This window comes from Spinacia oleracea, chromosome 4 (assembly GCF_020520425.1).
Source record: "Spinacia oleracea cultivar Varoflay chromosome 4, BTI_SOV_V1, whole genome shotgun sequence".
Classification (NCBI taxonomy): Eukaryota; Viridiplantae; Streptophyta; class Magnoliopsida; order Caryophyllales; family Amaranthaceae; genus Spinacia; species Spinacia oleracea.
Genome location: NC_079490.1, coordinates 182,684,752 through 182,701,277, shown reverse-complemented (window position 1 = coordinate 182,701,277; position 16,526 = coordinate 182,684,752). Strand labels below are relative to the sequence as shown.

Genomic DNA, 16,526 nt, shown 5'->3' with positions numbered 1-16,526 from the left:
TGTCACGCATAACTTATAACCAAAAAGAAAAATTTAACAAGCACGAACTTTAATAAATAATGGATTTATCAAAATATTTTATCTCTACCCTTTAAAAAGCCAAAAGTTGAAAGTTAATATTTTGATTAATGCCCATAACACCCTTAAAACCTTCATAAAAAATCACATTTCTCTTAAGAATAGTGTGTCGACAAAAATGCCCTTATTTATTGATGACTCGGCTGCTCACGTTATTCCAGATGACATATTTATGACAATTTATGTTTTTCTTTCCTTCAACATTCACCTTCCTGCATGGATACACCATTCAGTAATGGCAATGACAACTTCCTCCACCCTCCCCTTCTCCTTCCTCCACCCTTCTTCTTTATGGTGACTTATTCCTTTTACTGTCCTCTACCTCACCATCACTTTCCAGAGTCTCTCTTTCATTTCTCACCCATGTGCTACTGTGTAGTTTCCCTCTCCCCTTCGCCGAGCCCTCGAGAAACCAAACAAAAATCAGCTTCAACCAACTCCCACTAATCCACAACAACATTAGATGGTACGCTGCCAATCTGCCATCATCACCAACATTTATATCTTCACCTTAGGCCCATGTTCCAGCCATTGTTTTTCCAACTCTTTGTCCATAGTTTCCTGCAAGTTCGCATCATTGTATGGATTTCTTGATTAATACAATATTATAATATTAAAAAAGGTAAGAACTATTAATATCCTAAATTGCAATATGTTAATTTGTTTTTAGAAATGTATGCACTCTTTATACCAAATTAACTGATTAGTTGGCTTGAAATTTTATAAAAAAATCCTTATTGTTTTATGCTCTACCTTATTTTTATTAATCTATAGAAAAATATTGGTTTAATGGTGCACAAATTCTTATTTACAAGTAGTGTACAATAAATATTATGCATAGTGACAAACATCAATACTATGGATTGTTAGAAAAGAAAAGAAAAGAAAAGAAAGCAAGTTCATACATAAATACTTTAAGAACTACTCCATCCGTCCCTTAATACTCGACCTGTTTTGACCGGACACGCTTGCCAATGCACAACTTTGACCACCAATTTCTCTAACTACATATTATAAAAACTTATAAAAATATTAATATTTTGAAAATATATATTAAGATGAAGCCAACAATATATTATATACTAACATTTGATTTCATATACTATAAATAAAACAGGGTCAAAGTGAATTATGTGAATAGTGCAAAAAGTCAAAACAGATCGAGTATTAAGGGACGGAGGGAGTATTTGATATTGCATTTGGCAAGTAAATGTTAATGTTGTTTTCTACATCTATGAATCTATCTTCTCTTTTTCTTCCATTTTTCTACTTTTGTGTGTATGGGTCGGGAAGGACACCAAGGATAGTGTCTATTCACATAGTAATTGCGCTTAAACTTTTGCAAAGAATTGAGCTTTTGAAAGTTAAGATACCAAATGCAATTGGACTTGAGCTATACTTATATACTTTTCTTTCTTCTTATTTTCTTTGTTTCTATCATGTTTGATTTTGCACATCTAAATTCATCGTTATTTTTTGGCGGGTATTCGCGCGCGATAGCGCCCGCCGGATCCTAGTGTTTAAAAATATAAATAATATATTTATAATAAATAGGTGACGGATCGGGTGATAAACGGGTAATGGATAAAAACATCACCCGCATCCATCATCCGCTTCACCCTTCACCCGCTTTTGATCCATTTAATTTAGGTTTTCACCGGGTTAATGGCACATCCACTGGATATTTTCATCCCTATTCTTGAGTATGTTGTAGAAAATATTGGTCAAAATTACCACAAGATATGATGAGTTTTGTTTTTGGTAGAAATTTATTTGTCATTATTCATTATTATTATTACTTCATACAGAGTGAAACAAATTGTTACTTTGTCCTAAAATCCGTCAATAGAACCTTGAATCCATGTTATGACCTGTATTTTAGGTTAGAAATGATACTACTTAAAATATTGAGATTAATATACTTGGTCTAAATAAAATTTCAAGTTCATCACAATGGTTGTAAATTTTTCAAATGGCAAATTGAAGCATTTTTTAGAAAAACTATTCACATAAATTTTTGTTAAATCTTAAGGATACTCACCTCCATAAGGATAATAAGGGGGAGGGACCGAAGGAGGTATGTTCATGAAACTAGCTTTTGAGACCGTTCATAGAACGAGCGGTTGTACAATGGTTGTTCAGCTGGCTTTTAAAGTTTTAATTAACGAGGACTTATGATTTTTGGTAATATATGAATTAAATAGAAGTGCAATTTAAAGTAGGGGTGGCAATGGATCGGAGGTGGATCGGGTGGAGATTCATCCGCCTCCATCCGTCAACTTTTCATCCATCATCCAACCCATCCGTTACTCCATTTACCCTCCATCCACATCAGACTCATCCATCATGCATCCGCGGATGAATCGGGTTGGTCGGTTGATTAAATATAGTAATTAAAAGTATCGTCAACTTTATTTATAATATCAATCAATATAAAGTAATATGTGTTAATATAGTGGACAATGAATTATAATTTTGAAATCTACATTATAAAATAACCGAAAACTAATAATAAAAAATTATTAGGTAATACATACAGGATTTTATTAATAATTAAGTAATTGTAGTAAACAAAATTAACAATTTTAATGGATGGATGGATGGATCAAATGATGGATCGGGTGACGGGTTAGATGAAGCTCCACCCGAATCCGACCCAACCCATCATCCGATCCACACGCCACCCGTTTAACATCAGCGTTTTATTGGGTTTCAACCATATATTCGGTTCGGGTTGTTCGAATATCCGTCGGACTTTGATGAAATTGTCACCCCTAATTTGAAGGTTGAAAAAAAAAAAAAAAATATATGTTGAATTAACATTGAATGTTAAAGGGGGTGAAGTGGAAGAGATTAATGTGTATATTGGACTATTGGTAATTGATGTTGAATAAGGAAGATGAAGTGAAGAGGAGTTAAAGTTGTAAAACATAGAAACAATAATAATAAAAAAAAAACTAATAATGAAATGATGAATGAAATGAGAGATGGCACATGGCTTCCAATAATCTATGGTGACACATGGCTTCTAATAATCTATGGTTATCCTTTTTAAATACTAGGTATAGATTATAGTTTTTCTAAACATGGTGAGATTTCTTCTAATATATTAGTCATATAAACAAAACAGAAAATATCTATTTACATCTATTGAAAATTTTCAAAGAAACTTATTCAGCTTAAAATATATTTAAAGTTTTATTTGTAGCAAAATAATATGCATTAGGAATTTTATTTTTTTTAATAAAAAACTATGTTTATGATTTATTAGATATCTCATCGACTCATCTACGAGTTTTTTTTATATTATTCATCTACATTTGAAATTACGGAGTAATATTAATTGATTCTTAATATTACGCATTTATCTAAAAATGTGCGAGAAAAATTCTTGCAAAGAAGTGACACATATCATCCTAATATTATTTTAGATAAGTTTTGTTAATAAGTTGTAGCTGTATGGATGTATAATAAAACTACGTACATAAATATTATTTTTACTATTGTAGTGATTTTTGAAAGTCATTAAGCAGGTTAAGAGTTTTAGGTTTTTTTCAATAAATAGTATGTATTATATAAGGTTTTTGCCATAAAATAGAAGATCGGGAGGAAATGAAATTATTTTTTTCCTAAAAGATATTGAGTTTTCAAAAGTTTCTTTAATATATATATAAATATATATATATATATATATATATATATATATATATATATATATATATATATATATATATATATATATATATTTTAAAAAGGCTAGTTTTATTTTTTTAGAAAAAAATTGGAAAGAAAACACAATCTAAGACAAGCAGGGTCTCGAACCCATGACCTTTGAGACAAAAACAAACTAACCTACGTTGATGTTATGGCAACTATTTACACAGAAAAATAACTATACCATGTTATTATAATTTCAAATTTTGGTCCCCTAAAAGTCGTAGACCTTGTGCTATTGAGCTAGTTGCACAACCCAATAGCCGGCCTTGAAGTACACTCGAGTGTACCATGTACCTAAGGTACATTATTTCATTGATGGTCCTCTCACCTATAAGGAGAAAGTGTAAAATGGTGCACGGTGCACCTTAAATGTATTGTACTTAGGGGTGTCAAATCGGATCAACGGATCGGGTTTGGGTCGGACTCATCGGATTCGGTTTGAAACGGATCGGGTTAGAACGGATTATTTTGGTTAACGGGTCGGATCGGATCGGATTGAAAACTTAACGGATCGGATCGGGTCGGATTATCTATTCACGGGTTCATATCGGATCGGGTTGTAAACGGGTCGGATTGTAGTCGGTTCGGATCGGATCGGATCGGAATATGAAGGATTGTTAACGGGTTTAGTCGGACTAAAACGGGTTCGGGTTCATGTCGGTCGGATTCATATCGGATCGGATTCGTATCGGATCGGATTCGTATCAGATCGGATTCGTATCGGATCGGATTAATCGGTAACAGACTAAAACGGGTCGGATTGAAACAAATTTAGCATGGTTAAATTGGATTCAGTTTTATATTGGTTCGGGTAATTATCGGATCGGGTTATTCGGTAACAGGTTGAAATTTTGGTCGGCTCCATTCGGTTCCAAATTATATATTATATATCGATAACTTAAATAGGAGACGAAAACGATAACTAACTTTTAAAAGTAATAAGAATTTAAGATCAGTAATATAAGTTATTGAGTATATTGTATAACTTGGTTTAATACTACCTCCATTCCTGAAAGTTCTTTACGTCTTGGAATATGTGTACAAAGTATGAAAATTTATCCGTACATTCTCACTATTATATACATCAAAATGTTATCATGTAAGATCTTATATTGGTCTCGATATATATTTTCAGAACATCAAGTTTTTATCATTTTTCATATACGAAATTGGATATCTTATGGATTGATGATGATAACCATATGTACGGCTTACTCCATACAATAAACGGATCAGATTAAAAACGAATCGGATTAAAAACGGATCGGATTAAACGGGTCACGGGTTGAAACGGGTCGGATTAAACGGGTCACAGATTAAAAACGGATCGGATTAAACGGGTCACGGGTTGAAACGGGTCGGATTAAACGGGTCACGGATTAAAAACGGGTCGGATTAAACGGATATTCCTCTGTATGGAACGGATTCGGATTGAAACGGATCGGATCATAAACGGGTTTCGGATCTCTTCGGATCGGATTAAATGTATTCGGATTGTCACGGATCGGACTGTTAACGGATTCGAATCTTAATCGGATCAATACTAACGGGTTGGGTCGGATTCGGGTTGAATATAATCGGATCGGATCGGATTTCGGATTTTAACTGACGGGTTCTAAACGGTTCGGATTCTAAACGGTCGGACAAACCCATCGGGTTCACTGGGTCGGATTAAAAATTGACACCCTAATTGTACTCAAATGTCCCATTTCTCCAATATATGCGTCTAACAATGAATAAAAAAAGGTAGAAAGGTTTAGCGGATCAAATGTGAATAAGAAAAAGATGGTTGTGGGATTTGGTGGGTTAAAGGAGATGACATTGACGGGTGTTATTATTTTCTCTTTAAAGACCTCAAAACAAACACCCCCTAAATCCTTATGCAATGAAATCAATATTCACTTATCCTACTCAAATTTCAGTCCCTTAAACAGTGATTCCCTTCCATCGTTCCATCTGGTTGAGGATTCCATAATAAATCATTAACGATCTCCAACTCTATTTATAAGCTCAACAAACGAGGTGTAGGAAAGCAGGAAGAATCATTACAATTAATCATATGACAGCACACTTTAGTTATTTTGATCTAACAGCCTCTAAATGAATCTTCTTATCTGTAGGAAAAGCTTTCTAACAATCTTCGACTGCATTAGAAGCTTCTAGGCTTTTTCCTTTGAGTTGCTTTCTTCACAATCAGGACTTGAGAAAGCTGTTGAGCTGCAACTGCTTTGCTCGAGTCTGCATACGTTGAGCTGTGGGCTGCTTGTGAAAAGCTTGTGTGGCAGCTGAACATACAACAACAGAAACAAATATAAACTCGAGAATAGAAAGCAAAGAAATGAAAAAGAACTATACGCAGTAAGGATTCTTACGTTCAAAGTGACAGCCAAGTTGTAACTGCTATCAGAGGCAGCATAATCAATAATCCACGATTCACAAAAGTTTCAACATCAATGATACTATCAAGTTTCTTTTCCAGAGTACTGCATAACTGGTGAATAGGGCAAATCTGATCCTACAAAGTGCAAAACAATACTTCCTCTATAAGACTCGTCACAACCAGAAACTTTGTACTGAAAAATCAAAGGACTTATAAATGCTGTACCGTTGAGTAAGAGAGAGTTTCCAAACCACTGTCAGCTAGCAGCTCTCTTCGTTTCTGAAAGTCAGTTGGCTGCTCCGATGGCATGCTTCTAATATCCCTGCTGAAATCCTTGTTTGAGAAAGCTTTATATGCAGACTGAGTGTGAATTGTTTCCATGACTGAACCAAAGAAGTTTGTCACAGGAACCTGAAGAGGGAGGGGGAATAGGCCAGTTAAATGAGGGTTGGGGGCAAGACAAGTTGAACATAAGTTTTTGTTTCTCAAATTAATGCAAGTATAGAAAAGTAAAGAGTAAGTATAGAAAATGAATGATCGGATAGAAAATTTTAAATTATTCCATCTTTTGTTGCTAACTAAGATTAAAAAGATATACTCACTATATATCCCCCCCCCCCCCCCCCCCCAATCCCCAAATCCAAACAAGCATGGGAAAATAGAAACTTCAACTTTGCATAAGCCAAATTTTGATCAGAATTTTCCACAATGTTGTTTGTAAGAATGTCGAAGAAAGTGTGTTAAAATGGTCAAGCAAAGAAATTCTTTCGCAGTGTGTGCATGTCTGGTGCCACTAGTCTCACATGCATACCACAGGAAAAGAAAGTACTTAGTACATCATATAGGTGCAGAGCATTACATACCTCTTCTAAATTGCGCTGGTATAAATCAGTTCGGTAATACGCAGTGGACATGAGCAAATTTGGGTTGTAAGAATTAAATAAACTGCCAAGGAAGATAATGCACTATAAAATTAGATAACAAGAGATATACAAAATGATAAAACACTAGAAGATACTAATTGTGGGACAGAGAATTTTGAAGCCATGCATTTAACTTCAGTTGATATTCTCGTGGCATCTTAGATGGAATATCTAACAGTCACTTAGCCAAATAAATAAAGAACGTCAAGCCAACAAAACAAGCTAAATTTGAATGAGAAGCTTAGATGTTGAGACCAACTAACATGTAAGGATGCAAAAAGTATTGCGGTTAGATTGTATACTCCACATTTTATTATGAAACTACAAAATACCACACCTTTACAGAGTACATCAACATTAGATTTCTTCACGGTTAATAAAAGAGACAGGAAGCTCAAACTGTAGGTGATTAACTGCAAAGAAAATTGTGGATACAAAACTAATGTAAATACTAGTCTATAGAAGATTACTTTCCAAATACCTGCTCAAGGAAGCATTGCCATACATATTTAGCCTCTCAAAGAAAGCAAGGGTATAGTAAGTGAAGCGATCTACAACAGAAACACCAACCTGAAACAGAGGAAGTCACATATAAGAAAACACATGGCTCCATCCAATTAAACACTAAACCTATGGTATGTAAACATTGATGCGGCTCCATGTACAGAAAATTCAGCTAATTGTCAGGAAGTAACATGAAATCTTCAAAATCTGTACTTACATCCGAATCCAAGTGGTGAGAATAAGAGTTTTCCCCTTTCATACTGCTTCCAATTGCCAAAACACCGGGTGATTGTAGCTGCATGGTGAAAAACTACATTATGCTCCACAATGAGGTGCAAATCATTGAAGATTTTGAAAACAGTAAAAAAGCCTTCCTACATGGCTACATGGTCTCTCAATTTCTCAATACTTGATAGCTTAATATAGTGAGGCTCTACCTAGACCTTTGAACCTCTTGTCTCCAAGTAACCATGGGTAAATCCCCTAGCGCAACTTCCGAAAAGAGGGAAAAAGAAACAAGAGGGGATAAAAGCTAATGAGGCCAGTTCTATTCCCCTACATAATCAATAAAACCATGTATCATGCCCCTAACGAGATTAGTGGAGATAAAGAAGTAAGCAACCTACCCCTGACTGGTCGAGAATGGCTGGTTGGCTATATACAAGATCCCATAGAGGATCCATGTTACTTGGACTCTTCATTTTACCTAAGTACTCGTATCGGATCCTACACACCCCGACACTTCATTTTGGGCTAAAATCATGGAAAATTTTCCCAATTTATCCGAGTCGGACACGTATTCGATACTAGTACCCAAGTCCAAGTAACATAACAGAGGACAGCGTTTTCAAAGGAAGTTTAGTACTCCGTAATACACAATGTTACTGCAAGAAATAAATACAGCAAACCAAACTTTCATAGAAAATACTGAAGGTAGCAAAAGGAATAGGGGAAGAACATCCCTACATTATCATCACACTCTCGTACTCTTTTATTTATTTGTAGTGACATGAGGCAGACACAGAGTCACTAAGGTGACATGCACAGACATAAAAGTAACTGCAAACCTGATTGAAAAGAGTGGCAGCTTGGCAAGTGTCAACCATTATCAAAAGTTCCTTGAATCTGAAACAGAGAACAACCCCCTGGTACTTTAGGAACTGCACTTTTACATCAAACTAGCAACTGAATATCAACTGAAGACATAAAAGTTCCATGCAAGGAACGAAGCTCGAGACACTCACAAGTCACAACACTCTGAGAGCAGGAATCACAATTGTGACTTAGGGATAAGTAACATGTTGTACCTACACCCAAGAGGCTAAGATTACACATTTTATGGTATGTTTGCTTCAGACATAGTTAAAGAATAGAATACATACGTCATGGAAAATTTTATGTAAAGCCTGTGATAGAATATTTAAATTTATTAATTATGCTCGCCTGGAAAGTTAGACATTACTTAGGCCCCGAAAAACAAAAAATGTGAAACATAAATAAATCAGTTACTTAGGCCTCTTTTTTCACCATTAGCGAATTAGTTTCAGTAAAGGTAAGTTCAAATATGGGCCAATAAATTGCAATATGGGCTACCAAGTTCTATCCAGTGATTCATGACAAAAACAAATTCAGATAAACGCCAAACGTCCAGATAAGGAAATAAGTTCAGATAAGGGGAAACAAGGTGAAAAGAACACAGCCTTAAATCTAGTTCCTGGCTGTAGAATGACACAATGTGATAGCAGTTGTAACCTTTGTAAATAAACCAAGGAGTTAAAGAAAGAGGAAAACACAGTCTTTTCGTGCAGGGGGAAGGCTGCAGAAACTGTTCCATGTGAAAGGCAGTGGGCCTAGAGCCCTAGAGGCCCACAAATTCAAAGAAAACAAAACGTAATTGAACAGATCATTCAAAACAAAGACCAGCACATACGATTGGCTGTCACCAGATAAGGCAGCCAGAAAAATGACCACGAGTTACTTGGCAAAAAGACACTTTAGGTTGCAGGCCTCCCAGTTAAAGCGCTAACAATTCAAAAATCGGTAAAGAATCTAAATGGATTTCACTTTTAATTGACAAATCTAAAATATCACCTTTTAAACTCGAGATCTAATGATTTGGTTATTTCCTTCTATGGAGAAAAAGAAACATGTAGAAAGAGCCAAGCTAGAGAAGCTCAATGTTGGCTCACCAATTTGATAGACCCAAAAAGCACACCACAACAATTTGTGAGTACCTAAAAATGGTTCTTCGGGGGTACTGAGCAAAATAAGGTAACCGTGCCTGTGCCAAAAGCAACGAGAAGTTTTTTGGTAATGTAACACTCGTTGCAAAGAGAGAATTGAGGCAAGGGAACCCTTTATGTCCTTTGCTTTTTGGATAGTATGGAGTACTCAACAAGAATGTTGATGTCATTAAGTGGGTAAGGGTTTTATTTCCATCCAAAGCAACTAAAGCTGAATAGTCTATGTTTTGCTGATGACTTGCTGGTTTTTAGTAAGGTAGATGCTTAATCAGCCATGCTTCTGCTACACGGAATCCAAGAGTTCTCTGAATCTTCTGGTCTTTATACAAACAAGAACATACTGAATTTATTGTGCTGGTATGGATGCAACTGAGATGCAGCATCTTAGTGTAATTTCTGGTTTCAAATTTAGGTCATCTCCCTTTCAAATTCCTTAGGATTCCTATTTGTGCCAGGAAACTAAGGGTGGGTGAATGTGAAACTTCAATTGAGAAGATGATAACAAAGAACCAGAATTTTGAGCTCAAGAAATATCTCCTTCGCTGAGCATTTGCACTTGGCTCAAATTTTTATGTTGTATCAAAAGCAGTCCTCTTGAAGATTATAAAATCTGCAGGAATTACCATTGGCATGGAAGCAGTGACAGCAATAAACCAGGGTACATACTATGGGACGAAGTCTGTAGTCCCAAGAAGAGTGGAGGCTTGGGAGTTAGGAACTTTCTGGGACAAAGCAGCTACGGGGAGATATGTTTGGGAGGTTGCAGATAAAAAAAACTACCTTATGGGTCAAGTAGGTTCACTCAGTATACATCAGAAATGAAAACTGATGGGATTATTAACCGTTAGTGGCTTCTATCTGGGATGGGAAGTCGGGTGTAAGGTTAAGGTTAAATCTGAGCTGAAGCAGAATGGAGTAAGTATATGACCTCTTTGGAGTAACTGAGTGGGCCAGAACAAAAAGTTAATTGGGCAAAGGCTATTTGAAACAGACAGTCAGTAACTTAACACAAGTTCATAGAATGGCTAACTCACAATCATCTCTTTTTGTCATTTCAGTTCGAGCTGTTTGGCGTTGGGTAGGACTTACACCTGGTAAATGGGTCAGCAGAGACTAGTTGGACTACAAAAGGATCCAGAACCAGAAGACATTTGATGTTTGCAACCATTGCTGCAACACTATATAAGTATTTGGTGTGCTAACCCTGCTAGGAACAAATCTATGTGGGACCAAAAGTTTCCAAGAACTGCTGCTACAGTTCATAATATGAAGACAGTAATTAGAATTAGCCAATTAGGATTAAACTTCTGACTAGTAGGAAAGTCAATTCCTTAAATAAGGACTGGTCAAGAGTTTGTAATTGTGTGTAAATTGTTGTTTTTGGCTAGAGTTACTAGCTAGTAGTTTTTCCTTTAAGAGTAAGGGGAGTCGAGTTTTGAAGGCTGCGATTTTTTTACTGATCCTGATTCAATTTCGGAGCACATTTTATCTTTGTCTACTTTTTTCAATTTTATTTCTTGGAAGCATGCTAAAGGGAGGGCAGCTCTTAGCCCATCACCTTGCTATATTAGGGTCTTTTGGAGTTTAACAAGTTTACGTAACTATTATCCTTGTGAAGTTTCTCCTTATGTGACGATGGACAAATTATCCCTTAATTAATGCACTTACGTTTCCCTCAAAAAAAGTAAAAAAAGTTCGAAGTTTGTTAATTTGGTTAGAAATTCTAGTTATTCTTGTCTTCCAACTTCCAAATATGTTTGTGTATGTTTTAAGGTCAAAATTCACTGTCACTGACCAGGTCTAAATACAAATATACAACTACGGCTAAAAAGAAGCAGTTGTGGCTATGTTGCTACGTATGTTGAAGGCCAGTCCGATAAGATCAATCAAGATATGCCTGTGGTCCATAAAACTAAATTCTGGTTAATAAACTTCTAAGTAAAACTTTCTTACATCTTAACATGATTCTCTCAGAATTCAAACCACTGTCTCACTCAAACCTCTAGATCCAAACTTTATTTCCAATCTCCTTCCTAGAAAGTTTTCCCTCCTTGTTTGGAAGGATAGGTTGTATGTGATCCTATTGAGCAAAAATATAATCTTTACTTACGTAAAAATTGCTCTCCTTCGCACAGAAATAAAAACAGCTTTATCAATCAAGTATAAGAGTAGAACAGTTAAAGTATTTAACATGTAAAGATGACAGGATCCAAGTAACCTAATTTAATCCTTCACCATTCACGTAAATCACACATCATAACATCAAGTATATCCTCTTTGCTAAAACATATCCTCTTTGCTAGCTTTCAATACCAAAATTCTCCATGTTTCAATTAAAAATGTACTCGTGATAACTAGAGTACTAGACACAACCAGATTTCATATATCGTGATCATAGATAGCAATAATCAGGAGGTAAGGCCCACCAAGCTAGGCTACCAGTGCAATCATATATAACATGTGCATACTTATCACTGTTATAAGTACAAATATCTGGACTCGTGAGCCGTGAAAGAAATATAAGTATTTGTAAATCATAATTTACCTATGCTTTTCTTTCATTTGTTTCACTGCATCAGCTAGATCGTGGCTCTGAAGTTCCTCAGAGTCTTGAAACTTTAAAAACTCATCTCCTCCATGGCCAGTCATATACAAAAGTATGTGGCTTCCTTCATCACTTAAGAGCCGTTTTGACCTCGGAACAGCATCCTCATGTCGGCCTGTTAAAACCCTCATGAAGTTTTCGACAGTCACCTCATAACCTCTATAATCAACCTACAGATGAAACATATTATATTTCAATTCTGATCAGTAAAAGGTATAACTGTATCTTTATAGCTATTCCCTCCAAGTAGAATTAGAATTTATAATAGATTTTCAATAAAGGCTTCATACAGAGTCACATTATAGTTATACACCAAAATTTGAGACAGCTTTAAGTGTTGCACAACATCCTGCCAAAATTACCAGTCACTATGTTGAAAGGCTGATATGCATAGCTGTATAAGGGTCTGCACACATTGTGTACAACAAAGCTAAAGATAAATATTAGCCAGCCCTTCAACCCAATTCATGAACAAACGGAAAATACAAAGACAAAGGGAGAATACACCCTTTGTGTTTAATACAAAATTGAAATATTCACACTACAGTCTCCACGAAAAAAAGTTACATATTGTTAAAGAGTGATATTCACTCTGGAAGAGAAAGAGTAAATGATATGATCACTATGTGCGTTCATTGTCCATTATGGAGTTTATAAAATACAGTGAAACAAAGTATGCTGGCAGTACAACTGTTCCAGTAGGAAGTAGGAAGTAGAAAATCAACAAATCATCAAAAGATAGTTGAAGAATAAAATAATGAACCTCAACATTGTCTCCATACAAGTTAAGCCGATGGTTTTCATTGTTGAAAACTTGAGCAGGGTACTTGTTTCTCGCATTACAAGCCATATCATCAGCTAGCATAAGTATTATCCTCTCATCCGGAATTCCAAGTCTCTTAACGGTCCTAAAAAGAGAAAGGAGATAAATCTTAACAAATCGGGAGACTTGAAATAATTGATTACAGAAGAATGAGGGGATTGATCTGCTTAGATTTTACCTATACAATGATAGAGTATTGGCCATGTGCCGATAGTTGAACCTTCAAAAGAAAAGATATATCAAGTTTACCAACAAATCAAGGCAGTGCTAAGAGGCTTATACAGGAGTTTAAGACAAGTTGAAGGTCAAAAATATCACAATAGCAATGTGCTCCCTTAGATAAAACTCCACCTTCTCTCTTTCAATTTCCAACAGAAATAGGTCATCTAGGTGCAACAATGCACGATATGGAGGTAAAATACGCCACCTATTATGCAGCATTGCAGCTTATTGGTTTATGGAGTATAGAAGAACGGAGGCAATCAGTTGCTCTGAATAATAGAATACAGCATATGAAGTACAAGTATTAGATATTCAATGTATCGCCTATACTATAAGGTAGCATTTCGTGTCGTTTACTCATTTATCACTCCTTAAGCCTTTTTCTCCAACAGAAGTAAAATCACTAAAATTAATTAGTAGCAAAACCAGTTTAGCAAGAAAGCTCTCTCCGAAATTGTGAATCAAAATGACTCCCTCTCCCTATAGGGGCGAAACCCTCCCCGCTTGCCCAATTCTTAAAACCTCAATCTACTAGCTCAACTTCGAAAGGATTAACTCCTAAATCACCAACAAAATACTTTAACTTTGAAAGAAATCGTTTCGATTACTACAATCAACTTTCATAAAACATTGAATTCCTTCCATCTAAATTTAACCCAGCTCAGAAATCTCATAGAATTATCTGTAGTTGAACATGAAAGACACAAAATTAACGGGTGTTCTTTAGCAGACAATGACTAAGCTTGTAAACCAGAAATATAAAAATCAAAGATACTTGAAATCAATCTAACTAAATCGTCTGGGCAATCAATAAAATTACCCAAAACAATTCTAAAGAGCCAAAAAAATCTAATTGGGTATCACAAAATGCAAATTCTACAAGAATTAGAAAATGGGAAACATCAATAAGAATAAAATGAAGATGAAATTGAGGAATTTACCAAAATCGAGATGTACAGACTAAGACAGCCCAGTTATTGGTGTGCATCGTGGTGGAAGTTGAAGAACTCGATTTAGCAGCAACAACATTGTGATCATATGTCAAAACCAATAATAATGAGGAAATAATTATTACTGGATTCATTTTTATGAACATTTTGTTTGCAATTTTGGGAGAAATTCGAAAATTTGAAGCCTTCAGATTTCGCAAACCAAAAAAGTGGGCGAACTCCTTCTGAAACTACATAGCTCCAAGCCTCCAACTTTGAGTCTTTGATTCGACCTGTTTTTTCCCCAAATAAAAAAACGTTTTTTTAACAATAAAACCAGTGTAGTAGTGTGTTTCCAGGACGATGTCTGGTTGCTACAATGACATCTTGTGTTTAAGCCATCAAAATGAGTTTCACATTAGATGGTGTATATTCAATTTTCCTTACTTTGTTTTTTGAACCTATTTCGGTGGGGGCAGTGTCCTATTTAGCGATTTTGCAGGTTTAGTGAATACAAAGTCAAATCAAGGATCGTGAATGGGAAAAGAAATGTGCTAGCTTGGTTGTATGAATAAGGTTGTAATAGATTTATTTGAGTATTCTTAATTTAATTATGAGAGTTGTTGGTGAGATTGTTTTAATTCCTTGTGGATTAAGATTTAAGCTTGATTAATGTTTAATAAGTAAGTCTAATTAGCAGATTGAAAGTGCGGGTTGTTACAATAACCCTCAATTTTTTTTACCCTATCCTTACGAACAAATAAGGGATAAAAGAGAATTGAGATAATAAATTCCATTTTTTTTGTTTTTGAATGCAACATAATACTCGTAAATTCTTATCCCTAGTCATTATCCCTCTAAACAAACAAGGCGTAAAATATATATATACTCCGTATAAGACATCTTCAAGTAAAAGTGCATATTCCCTCGAAAAAAAAGAGGTAAAAGCGCAAATGTTTAGTACAAACTACCTAAATCATTGAAAAATTCACAACAAACTAGTTAGTAGCCCGGGCGATGCCCCTGAGTATTGGATACAGTTGGAGTTTCTTTTCCTCATTTCAAATTCACTTCTAAATTTATTTGTACATACAGTTTGAGAATACTATGAATTTCATTATATATACTCCCTCCGTCCCTTAATACTTGCACCGCTTTCCTTTTTGGGTCGTCCCTTAATACTTGCACCGCTTCTATAAATGCAAATTTATACCAATATTATATTATTTCTCACACTTACTTACTAACCCCACCTACACCCATATTCCCTACAAAAATTCATTAAAAATTCACACCCCCACCCACCACTCTCCACCTCTTACACATTTCCCACTAACTATATTAAAAAATACCCCACTATCAACTAACACCCATTAAATTAATAAGTCAATATAAATGTCTTAAACTCCGCACCGGTCAAACCGGTGCGAGTATTAAGGGACGGAGGGAGTACAGTTTAAGAATAAAGTTGGTTAACCAACAATCGGTAAATTAAATTTTTGAACTTATCTGAATTTATCTGAAATTAACTGAACTTATATGAATTTATCTAAACTTATTTTGTCTGAAATAAGTCAAAATAAATCGAATAGAACAGAACAGAACAAAGCCCAAAATGCCCTCTACTCTTCTTTTATAGAATAGAAATATCAAAAGGTCTTGCATGTATTAGTTGTACAATAAATTTATTGTACACCAACATAACTTTTACCAAGTTTTCTCTAACTTTTACCCAATTTTCTCTAACTTTTATATTATTAAAAAATAAGTTGATAGATAAACATTTTAAAGAGCTAAATGATAAATTTTATACATTATTAGTGATTTGAAGAAATATTTTTTATTAAAATGAAAAAATCTATCAGTAAAAAATAGCTAACTTTTACGTATATAAGGGTAACTTTTAAGCATTTTACATAAACTTTAACTTCGGTGTACAGTATTTATCGTACAACCCATGTAAATAAGAATTTGTGTAGAAACATATAGATGTCCCAAGTTCCCAACCACCTCTTAAAAGGTTCGACATTTTGGATAAGAATGCAGTCTTAACTATTTGACCCGGTTTACACATATGGTCCTTCTCAAATACTCCGTATGTC

General features: G+C 35.0%; 1 protein-coding gene across 2 annotated transcripts; it reads right to left on the bottom strand.

Annotated features, from left to right (window-relative positions):
- Positions 1-5,755: 5,755 nt before the first annotated feature.
- Positions 5,756-14,792, bottom strand: LOC110783719 (uncharacterized). 2 transcript variants are annotated; one of them, XM_021988073.2, is made up of 11 exons: positions 14,437-14,792; positions 13,452-13,493; positions 13,214-13,358; positions 12,391-12,620; positions 8,670-8,727; positions 7,820-7,897; positions 7,580-7,668; positions 7,039-7,120; positions 6,401-6,586; positions 6,168-6,304; positions 5,756-6,080 (listed from the first exon to the last, which is right to left on the bottom strand). In XM_021988073.2, exons 1-10 carry the CDS (start codon positions 14,589-14,591, stop codon positions 6,170-6,172), a joined length of 1,200 nt encoding a protein of 399 aa, XP_021843765.2. In that variant the 5' UTR covers positions 14,592-14,792; the 3' UTR covers positions 5,756-6,080; positions 6,168-6,169. The 2 variants fall into 2 exon arrangements, with proteins under 2 accessions (XP_021843765.2, XP_021843764.2); XM_021988072.2 differs by having other exon boundaries at positions 6,168-6,310; positions 14,437-14,786.
- Positions 14,793-16,526: the final 1,734 nt, after the last annotated feature.

Bases quoted from the DNA above. Each gene is read 5' to 3' on its own strand.
- LOC110783719 (XM_021988072.2), bottom strand. From the start codon at position 14,591: ATGTTCATAAAAATGAATCCAGTAATAATTATTTCCTCATTATTATTG. The intron at 13,494-14,436 runs GTAAATTCCTCA...TTTCTTTTGAAG, and splicing joins GTCTGTACATCTCGATTTTG to GTTCAACTATCGGCACATGG. The intron at 7,669-7,819 runs GTAAGTACAGAT...CCTCTGTTTCAG, and splicing joins CTCACCACTTGGATTCGGAT to GTTGGTGTTTCTGTTGTAGA.